This window comes from Solanum tuberosum, unplaced genomic scaffold, assembly GCF_000226075.1.
Source record: "Solanum tuberosum cultivar DM 1-3 516 R44 unplaced genomic scaffold, SolTub_3.0 scf00500, whole genome shotgun sequence".
Lineage (NCBI taxonomy): Eukaryota > Viridiplantae > Streptophyta > Magnoliopsida > Solanales > Solanaceae > Solanum > Solanum tuberosum.
The window spans coordinates 178,913-190,524 of record NW_006239419.1 but is presented as its reverse complement, the minus strand read 5'-3'; the positions used below and the strand labels follow the sequence as shown (position 1 = coordinate 190,524).

Below are 11,612 nucleotides of genomic sequence, written 5' to 3'. Positions count from 1 at the left end.
GTTTCAATTAGTTAAATATTAAAAAATAACTAAATTGAGAATTATAATATTTAAATGTACACAAAAATATATTACCAGTTTGAGAAAAACCATGTAACCAGTTTCGAGTAGCAACAAATGTTTGTACATTTTCATGGTGGATGCAACTTCTATACTTAGTGATTTCCTAAAAAACTTTAAATAGATTTTGAGTTTGAATCTCTTTAATTTTAAATTTTAATATTATATTATATTTTTTAATTAATTTGTATTAGCCCACGGGCCGGCCCTACCTATATTTCTCAAGCCCCACAAATCAACAGACTTATTCAGGCCGGGCTAAAAAACCTTTTTTTTAAATGGGCTCCAAAATTTTTAGCCCAGCCCTATTAAATCCCAGGTTAGGCCAGGCCGGCCAAACAGACCTAGCCTATATTGACGGCTCTAGGTTGGGCCAATGTGTTGATGAGGTTGCCTCGATAATGGAGAAATAAATTATTGAACATGTAATGCACACCAGAAACAAATTAGGAATTTTAAGTTATATATGAGAATTAAAAAAAAAAAAACTTATCCAACTTAATTTAAAAATAGTTGATAGATATTTATCCTATAATATATGCATAATTAATATATATACCTGATAATAAGAGCAATCAAGGACCACCAGACCTATTATTTGTGTAAAGATCGGGAATTAAACGGTTATAGAAGTTTGTTTGCATTGCTTGTTATTCTTCTTGCACGTCAAAAGTTATCTCAAGGCTACAAACAACTATTCTCTGTCAATGAACTTGAAATTAAACTCAAATGTTGGAATATATAGAGACGTATTCAAGACTTTGAGAGGATGAGTGTATTATTATGAAAAAGTGAATTTAACATATAAATTTTACCTTTAGATTTTTATCATTGAACCCGTTAAATTTTTAAAGTTATAGGTCTAAAATTAATTCTTATTAATACAAATAGACTTATATATTTATATATATACAGTTATAGTTATATTCTATATTGAAGGTATTGAGGTCGATTCAACCCAGGGACGACTCAACAAGATTGGGGGCCTAAAGCCAAACCTTAAAGAGGGGCCCTAATATTATTATTTAAAAAAAATATTATTATATATACTTTTATTTAAAATCTACTTTTCTAGCATTTTTTATGCGAAGTCGTTAATTACTGTTTTATAATTGATTTGTTTTAGTAATTCCTTTTCAATTGATAATATAGTTAATCAATTCAATATCTCTCGAGACATTGTTGATCTTAGATAAGATTTTATCAATTTTTAGTTTCAAAAAACTTCTTTCGGCTGAGACAACGGTTACCGAAATTGCTAACATTAATCTTTAAGCAATAATTTTTTATTCAATTTTTTTATTATTTGTTAAAAATCTATCAAGAGCTCCTTTTTGGGATTTATTTAATTCTTCAAGCTCTCTTTTTCTCTCTTTATAGTAAAATCGGAATCATATTTTCTAATTGACATATTTAAATTGAATAATTTTAATAATAACTAAAACAAGAATATATATACTTATGAACTAAGAATATCAAGAAAAATAGATTTTCAAGAAAAAAAACTATAAAATAAAGTTAGAATGATAAAACATGGCTCACGAATTTGATAAGTTGATAAAACAATATCAAAAAGAGTGTTGCGTTCCTTCAATATAACGATTGCTTGTTGCACTTCTTGAGATTTTGAAGAAGACACCCAAAAGCATTTTTTGTTCTTTTGTAACTTGTAAGCAACAATAAGTTAAAAAAAAATTATAGGAAAGAGTTCAATATTAAGAATAAAAATAATAAAATAGAGAACAAAAAAGATGAGTATCAGGTAAATAATAATATCGAATCAAATTTTAAGGAAACACAATTTCCCACTTAAGGAAATTATTCCCAAAAAATATTTCATTCCCTTAAAAAAGTGGGAAAATTAGCGGTCATTTTGTTTTTTTTTTTTAATATACTTCTTTCATTTAAAAAAAATAAAAATTAAAGTACATATAATTTTTTTTATAATATATATAAGTATTTTTTTTTTAAAATTTGGGGACCCCTAAAAGTATGGGGCCCCAAGTGATGGCTTTAGTGGCCTAGTGATTAAGACGTCCTGTTCAACCCATTGACTATATGTTATATTACTACTATTTTTTAATATACATATTTGGTTTAATTATATAAAATATTTACAGTGCTAAATTTTCTTTTAGAAATTTCCAATGTGACCAGACTTGAAATCTTTTGAAAGATTAAAGGCAAAAAAATAAATAAAAAATCAATTAAAACGTCAAAAAGTGTTATCAATAACACATAGAGCTAGAGGGGTATTAACCAATTTTAGAAGAAGAAAAAAAGATATAGATTTAAATTTATAACTTTACTCATAGTTACAACCAATCATGATCACATTATATATTTATATTATACTTTGAAGGTAGGTTGACACATCTATGTATTATTTTAAAAAATATAACACTACTTTAAAAAATATAACACTACTACAATATGTAAGCATCCGTTTATGTGAACCGAGCATGGTTGGGGACATACACCTTTGTGCTTATTATTCTAACTTCTGGCCAGTGTATGATGTAATTCTATAAATAGCTGAATCACTTAATTATCTAACACCACTTAATAGGAAATTAAAACTCTTTTAGCTTTCTCACGTACAGCAATTGGTATATATATGGCGAAAGAAACAAATGGATTTGCAAGATTAAACCATGTAGGAGAGGAAGAAGTTCAAGCGGATATATGGAGATGCATATCTGGTTTCACTGAAATGGCTGTCGCCAAATGTGCTATTGAATTGGGGATTTCTGATTTCTTGGAAACCCATCAAGAACCTGTTCCCTTAAACCAATTGTCCTCTGCACTAGGCTGCTCTGCTTCTTCCCTGCATCGGATCCTGAGGTTTTTGATAAACAGGGGAATATTCAAATTGGTGCCAATTGAAAATGGCGAAATGGGTTATGTACAAACACCTGTTTCTCGTCTGCTGAAAAGAGATGGAGAAAATAGCATGGCTGCACTTGTCTTGCTTGAAAGTAGCCCAGTTATGCTTGCCCCATGGCAATACCTCAGTGCCCGCGTTTTGTCAAATGGTACGTTGATGAATTGTGTGATCATCTTATTTACGACTTTTAATTATTTAATTAGACGACAGAAAATACTGGAGCATTTAGTGCGGCTCACGGAAAGGACGTGTGGGAGTATGCGAAAACCAATCCGGAGCATAGCAAGCTGATCAACGACGCACTGGCATGTCATGCGAGGGTGACAATGCATGCAATTATCAATAATTGTGCGGAGATATTCAAAGGGATAGAGTCATTGGTGGATGTTGGTGGAGGTAATGGAACAACTCTTGGTATGTTGGTGAAGGCATTTCCATGGATAAATGGGATCAACTTTGATCTCCCTCATGTTGTGTCTGTTGCTCCTCCTTGTCATGGTGTTGTACATGTTGAAGGGGATATGTTTCATTCTGTTCCCAAAGCTCAGGCTGTTTTCCTCATGGTAAGTTGGGTAAATTAATTAAAATATTTATCTTATAATAATAAGCTGATCAAACTAACTTATAACATATTTCGATTTATTTATATTTTTTTCTTGGGTGATTGGTGAATATTAGTCGGTCTTACATGACTGGGGTGATGAGGAATGCATTCAAATCTTGAAAAAGTGCATAGAGGCTAGTCCAAAAGACACGGGAAAAGTTATAATTGTGGAGGCAGTTCTTGATGAAAAAATAGACAAAGGAAAAAGGCTCAAGGATGTTGGTATCATGTTAGATATGATAATGATGGCTCACACAACTAATGGCAAAGAGAGAACTGCAAAAGAATGGGCTCATATTCTGAGTGCAGCTGGATTCAGTAGGCACTCTATTCTGCAAATTCCTGCTATTGAACCTGTTATTCTGGCTTATCCTTGAGTTTGGATCTTCTCTTTTGTTTTATTGTTATTTTGTGGTGTTGTTGAATATTGTCGTGTCAGTCAATCTATCAAATTGCTTGTCGAATGTTATTATTTGAACCAATCTCCATTTTTAATATCCGAACCCAAAATCTCATGAAAAATCTAGTTATTATAATAATCAAAATGCTTAACAAACATGTCAAAGAAAAAGCATACAAGGTTCTTTTTGAGTCACTTACTATTTACTAATGAAACAAAAATAGCGATGTATATGTAAACCCTTAGGGTGTGTTTGGTACGAAGAAAAACATTTCTAATTTTCTTATTTTGGTTGGGTAAAATGTTTTGGAAAATATTTTCCAAATCAACTCATTTTCCTCAAATTTAAGGAAAATGACGTCCCTTCAAAAATTAAGGAAACCATTTTCCAAAATTTTCCTCCAACTTCAAATTACAATGTTTTTGTTGAAAAAATAAATTTAAAGCTTGTTTTAAAAAAAAAATTTCAACTTGCACCAATAACTTTAAAATATCAAAAATAATGGTTTTCGAAAAAAAAATCAATTTTTTTTTTCGTAAATGACCGAAAAATATGAAAAATTTTCCGACTTGCACCAATGACTTTAAAATATAAAAAATAATGGTCCCACTCTCCCCCTCCCCAAAAAAAATATTAAGTTTATCTTTAAAACGAATTGTAATAGAAGTGTAGTTTCAAATTGAACTTCATCACTCTAGTATGTTGGTTTTATAAAATCACCCAACAAACTGAATAGTTTTGTGTAATATTTTTCCCTTTCAAGTATATATAAATTTAGGGTTGTTCATGGTTATGGTTATAAAACCAAATCGAACCGCAATCCAAACAATACCGATTAAAAAAATTGATATTTGGTTTGTTTTGGTTAGGTTTGATTTTAAATTATGAAAAACCGATATTATTTGGTTTGGTTTTGATTTTGGTTTTGGTTTTACTAAAAATTAATTGCAAAAATAACCAAACCGAACCGAAAAGTTACATGTATAAATTTTATAATTATTTATAAATAAAATATAAGTATTTTGATAAATTTTTAATTAACTTAAGTCTTTAATTTTACTATTTTCTGAAGCCCGACACTTAAATTTTAGCCCAACTATTAAAACCTTAAGTCTAAATCTCTCAGTATTCATTACTTTAAAGATCACACTTTCTCTGTTCTTTATAAAATTTTCTAACTCGACATTAAATTATTTAAAGCTCAAGCTAAAGAAGATGGTAATTGATTAGTTTTGACTATGAATTATTGGTTGTTTTTTTAGAAGTAATTTCTCAATATTTTAAGGTGTAATTTTATTGAAAAGTCTATTGATAAGATGTTGAGCTCTCTACAATATTAAACCAACTTTATGCTATTAATAATGGGTTTTTTAGTTTCTGAAACTTGGTACATTGGATGAATCCTTTTGTTCGTGTAATAGCTTATTTGTGAATTATCCATGTACTAAGTGTTTGTGTCTATCCATGAATTGACACAACTATTAAGAAAACAATGATTGATATAGTGAGTTTACTATTTTACTCCTATTAATTATGAAGTAGATGAATTAAAAACTTAAGATTTCAAAAAATTCTACCTTTTTCAAAGTAATTAATTGAGGGTATAATAGGTAAAAAGAATTATCATTTCTTCATTTGTCAAAATGGACAAGTAATTAGAAACAACTAAAAAATGAAAAATGAACGAGATATAGGGACAGAGGGAATATATGTAAACCCTTAAGCACGAATTTTACTCGTCGGCGGGTCCAATACGACTGATTACAAATTTTAGATTAATTATTTGCATATAGAGAAAATTAAGTTTTCATTACTATTTTGCTTGTTTTCTTAAAAAAAATATTTACAAGAATATTATATAGCATTTTGACCAACATTTTGTTTGTCTCAACTAAATATTTTGCATAAATAAAATACTCTAATAAAGTTACTTTAACTCAGAAATATTTTTAAATATTATTTTTATCATTCGTGGGGATATTCTTTTTTTTTGTAAGTTGTAAGACACTCGAGATCTAATATTTGATTTATTTTCCACTATGGTATGATGGCATAAATTTATTAGGATTCATATATACTTTATTTGTTTGATCGAATTGAACAAAGTGGAATACTCATTTTTTAAGGGAGTTAGAAATCATATCGTACCTCTTGTATGTTTGTTTTTTTCAATCTCTTCTTAACCCAAGTAATTCAAAGTTACAATCACTCTTGTACATCTAATTAAGGAACTGCTTCCAACAGTCCCTGTCTCTATCATTGTGTCTACTCTTTTTCAATGAATCTACATTCTACTGCATCAATTTAGTTTCGTTACAACACAAAGTAACACCCACTATAATCAACTAAGAACGTAAAAATCTTGTACTGAAATCACGCAAATAAACTAACTATTATATATAACTTAAGAACGGTATAGATAAGCTACGAAAGTCCAACATATAATATATACTAAATGGGTATGGCCCGTGCTAGAGCACGGGCCCAACACTATCAAATTAAATTGTTGTTCTAACTATAGAGTAAGCAATTCCACAACTTCTCATCAATAATTTTACATGCATTTTATCGAATTAGAAGTAGTGAACGAATTTCACTAAAGAAAAGCAAATGATTAATGAAGAAGCATCAATATCTAATAAGAAAAATGTATATATATAAAGAATTTTAAATAGTTGAGTCCTTTGTAGTGGAACTATTTTACTACCCACACTTTATGAAGTCAAGTTACTATCCAAAATTAATTGTTCAGCTGAACCATCATCAAATATTGTTATAAACATATAAGGTTTATTTGTATCTTCAAATACAACACAAACATAGTCTAATTCAATATTTACAATAAGCTGGAGCTAGATTCCTAAGCTTAGTAGTCAATCCTCTGCATCCCAATAACTACAACGTAGAAGATCTGGAGGTACCTAGAAAATCAAGCGAATATATATCAACTAATACTAACTGCCACTTATTTAAAAAAAATTGACATCAAAATATTTCATTTAAGCTTCGGATTCATCGGCTCTGGATTATGAATTTGAACTAAAGAGCTATTCAGCTCATGAAGAAAATATAACAAAGTAATTGATATTCATTTGACTTGTTACATTCTTGCCCTATTCACTTTCTCAAACACATGACATATGCTCCCAAGGTTTCTGATTATAATAACTTTGTTACATGCAAGGTAGTAAATAACTATAAAAGAAAGTCTAGTGCAAATAAGAATTTCTTAAATTATAAGAGAGAATACACTTATTAAAGAGTTATTAAATATTTGAATTCTTAGTCTTACCAAAAATCACAGAATTGACAATTCATGTTTTCATTGATTCTCTCTTCTTTTAAGATCACTTGGAATGAAAAATAATCAATTTTAGAATAGAAATTTTTTCAACAACTATTTTACCAAATTTCAGAGGACTACAGTAGAACGGGGTCCAGTACTAACAAAAACATGCTCACATGTTTATTTCTCATATCCAAATGGACATTGGGATTCACACAACAAAGGGAAAAAATACACGTAATGAAAATGACACCATCTCATAAATCATAACAACACTATATACAAAGCATTTGAAATAGTGGCCTTTCATAATTATCAAGTGTCAGAATAAAATGAAAAATCAAATCCAAATAGATGTTAATATCTACTAAAATCGACTAATCTCATTTGGTTAAAGTCAAGAGTTAATTAAGGTAATCTAACAGAAAGAAGCATACTGACTTACCTGTAAATCGGTCACTGAGGCAGCAAAAACCTTAAATAAGTAGCACACATTTTCTCTAGTTCATCCTCCGTGGTATCGAATGATTGATCATGATCCTGATACTGAGTGAGACTGTTCCATTAATCTAAGAACCTAGTAATGTTTTGTTTCCAGTAACTAAAAAATCCAAAATAAGGAAGACACATAAAAACTGTCAGAATTGTAAGGAAAGAAGAAAGTCTAAGTTGCATTATATTTCAAGGCTCAAGTTTATCAATTCAAAAGACAGGGAAACAAACAAATATTGAGTTTTTCCGACCAATTTGCACAAAAAAAAGACTGAAACAATGAAATTAATACATCTTGATTTTCTTTACTCATCCAATGCCGCAACAAAGTCCTCAGTCCTGCTCAAACCCACCAAAGCAAAAATCAACTTTTGGCTTTTACCAAATTCAATTACAATACTACGAAAGATACACTAAAAAGCCATTGTCTCTTATCAACGAAAACCATGAAGTACCAATATCATTCTCAACATAACCACAAAATATTTAGTTGATCAAAAACAAAACAAAAAAAACTCTCTCAAGTAGGTTAGCTGACACTTGATAGGCTCGTAAAGGGGATAAATTTTACTATAATTTATTACGAAAAATGAGAAGTTCTTCCAACTATTAGTAATAACTACTATAAATCTAATATCACTCTCAACTTGACTTAGCATTAACTATACATAAGAGACCATTTAACATACTATTTTAATCACTATAATTCATACTTCGAAACAAATTAAAGATGGTGGATTTAAATAACTTGTTGAGTTGTAAAATTTCTTTCCGAGAGTCTTGCTGTTCTAAAAAAGAATCAATCTAGACAAAGCTGAAAAATTCCAGACTACACATTATATATTTGTATATAGAGCCTAATAAAGATACTAAAGAAGCATGACAAAGGCGATAGCAAAATATGCTAGGAGAAAGGATATACACAAAAACATATTTAAAACATTGACAGGTCATTATTTAGAAACTCTAAACATCTCAGACGTTAGTGCTCATGGCTCCAAGAACCTCAAACTTCTTAGCAATGGATAGAAAATATATTTTTAATAAATATGTTGCACTATTAATAGCTTCTAACTGGACATAACAGGTGATTTCTCAGGTGCTTAATCTTAAATAGTTGCATAACGTGCAAATTAAAGCTTGCATCTCAAATGATAAGAGCAAGAGATGATTTGGACAACTATACTATGTTATGCCTTCTAGTAGGAAATTCTCTTTGCAGAAAATCTTCGGGTAGCAAGAGCTTGCGATAGTCAAACTGCCTAACCAGCTGATCGATTCAAGGTTGAACCCTATCTCTTTTCTTTGATTTTGACAGAGTTTGTGGATCCCGATGACTATCGGGGTGAGAAATATTTACCCGACTGCAAATGATTTAAGAAATTAGCAGTTCCCTTAAGACAGGGCCATAATTTCATAAGTGTGTTTCAACACTAAAAATCTTATGTACTGGACCTATCAAGCTTAAATGTTGCATCCGCTTTCATTCACAATAAATATTTCATATCACACATATCAACTTATTTCCATCATATTTACACACTAATGTGACATTAGTTGAAGCAAACATGTCTTATAGAAGAGAAATAATTAAATTTTACCAAAGTCTCTTTGTCATTCTGTATAGCGATAACAGAGAAAGCAACCTCGGGTTTGATCTTGCTCTCCTCCTTCTCCGGTTTCAAACTTCTTAACAACTGATTAACCCAGAGATTGTTGTATAAACTCCCTCTGAGCTGCTCGCCAAAATACCTCTCTCCATTGTTAAAGATGCTAGCACTCACCCTCCCCAAACATACGCTTCTGTAGACAATCAAGACATCAAGCTTACAATATTATGACTTATCAATGAATTCAAATCAAGTAAATATACTCTAATCCCAAAAACCTGGAAAACTATAGCTAATCTCTAAGCAAGCAAGAAAAATATAGAATACATAAAGAAAATATAACTAATTAAATATATGGTTAGTGACCATATTCAAATAGCATGTTTGAAAAACTCAGCATGAAATTTTCATCACTGAACTATCTAATTGTGTTTCATTTTTTTCGTTATAAGATCATGAATTTAAATGTGTGTGCTCTAAAATATACCAAGTCAATCTCATTTGCAACTACAAACGTGAACATATATATTCTCATTAGACTATTTTAACTGGTTGTATATGTTGACTATACAGTACGATTCTTCTACTCTTCTGAGTAACAATCTCTCTGTGTTATCATTTAGTGGAATGTATGCACAAGATGACTTAAAGATGAAGAGATATTTATCGTGTTACCTATAAAAGGAGATATCTAATAATCAAATTAATACAATAAAACTTCTTTTAATATGTAGAAAATTAGCTCCCACTGGATATCATCCTTACAGTCTTGTTACTTGTCTATTTTAAAAAAATAAATGTAGACCACCAAGTGGAACAGCAAAAGTTGAAAATGAAATATTATTGTTAAATTCAGCTTACTTTAGCTTGGGTTAAAGCTTGATGAACTCCATTAATGGAGAATTCTTCAATATATACATATATATATATATATATATACAGAAATTGGAAACTGCCTAGGATCTCATTATCGTGAAAATTGGTCAAAGAGTCCTACAGATCATCTATTTATAGAAAGAGAAGGAAATATCTGCCTAACTAACTTGATTCTGCAACTATACACAGCTGGAAATAATGAGATAAAATATCTAATTAACTCATAACAGACTATAACTAATTTGGAAGCAGCGCGAATAGTCCCAACACATATAGTACCTCAAGTCTTGAATGGTAGCCCTAGAATGATCTATATGAAGATAAATTGACTTTCTTATTAAAGTGTTTACTCATTTGATGATCAATTCTATTATGTTACAATCCAAAAAGGAGAATGACAACAGGAAACTCTGAATAAGTTAACTGAGGCATATTGTCAAACAACTTGGATGCACAATCCACTTTAAATTTAAGTTATCTTTAAAATTTTAGATTTTTGTAAGACATCTAACTTTATAGAAATAAATTGAGTACAAGGACAAAATTCATTAAAGAAACACAAAGCATGTGCGAATCAGGCAATTAAACATGCATGAAGAAATCTTAGCTAGAAATTGTATGCAAAATATAAGAAACTAAGATACACATACCAAATGATGATTCCTATATTCAAAAGTTATATTAAGAAAAAACCAACCTATATTCATCAAAGTTAGGCTGAATCTCAAAGATTTGAAGAGAGCAATAGCATGAAAATTGGGAAGAAAAAATATCAAAGCAAACATCACAGTGAAGTAAGAAGAGATAAAATGAAATACGGACCAGAGAGTATAGGGTCCTATAATTCTCTATCTAGGATACATTACACGTGTTTCATAGAGTGCACGTGTCTCACAATGGTGTTGAACTTCAGTCTACAATTTAAACAGCTTCCCCTAAATTTAATGGTAAAATTACACAATTGTCCTTGTTAAGTACAGTAAAATATATATATAATAAAACAAAGACACGTGGGGCCTTAAAAGAAATTACACGCCAAGTTATAATTAATACTTATGTATCATCAATGCTAGTACAATACTTTTTGAATAAAGTGGGCCCTAACATAGTACGACTGAGATGCTAATACAATAGTTATTGAATAAAGTGAGTCCTAACATAATATAACTTAAATTACATTAGGAACAACTTTTTGGAGCTGTGTTCGTCCTTCACAACTCCCTCTTCAAATAAGGGTAATTTCTATTTTATAGAAAGATGAAGAACAGGATGACCACAACATAGTTTGATTGTACATTGTGTAGCCAAAGTTGGACATAGGTCTATTCTTTGTTATTTAGAACAAAACCAAGGGTATTTTCATATTTTTCACATGTTCTTTCTTCAATTACTCTGT

The 11,612-nt window shown here is 30.1% G+C and overlaps 1 protein-coding gene and 1 long non-coding RNA gene across 4 annotated transcripts; one reads left to right on the top strand and one right to left on the bottom strand.

Moving 5' to 3' along the window:
* The first annotated feature begins 2,545 nt into the window (after positions 1–2,545).
* Positions 2,546–4,033, top strand: LOC102599248 ((RS)-norcoclaurine 6-O-methyltransferase-like). Its single transcript, XM_015303976.1, has 3 exons — positions 2,546–3,095; positions 3,158–3,510; positions 3,626–4,033. The coding sequence occupies exons 1-3, from the start codon at positions 2,678–2,680 to the stop codon at positions 3,926–3,928; spliced, it is 1,074 nt and encodes a 357-aa protein (XP_015159462.1). The 5' UTR covers positions 2,546–2,677; the 3' UTR covers positions 3,929–4,033.
* A 2,666-nt stretch (positions 4,034–6,699) lies between these two features.
* LOC102599028 (uncharacterized) lies at positions 6,700–11,039 on the bottom strand. Of its 3 annotated transcripts, XR_001471986.1 has the most exons (5): positions 10,914–11,038; positions 9,332–9,533; positions 8,023–8,069; positions 7,684–7,839; positions 6,700–6,873 (listed from the first exon to the last, which is right to left on the bottom strand). It is a non-coding gene; the product is annotated as an uncharacterized lncRNA (long non-coding RNA). The 3 variants fall into 3 exon arrangements; XR_001471985.1 differs by having other exon boundaries at positions 7,684–8,072; positions 10,914–11,039; XR_001471984.1 differs by having other exon boundaries at positions 7,684–8,069; positions 10,914–11,039.
* Positions 11,040–11,612: the final 573 nt, after the last annotated feature.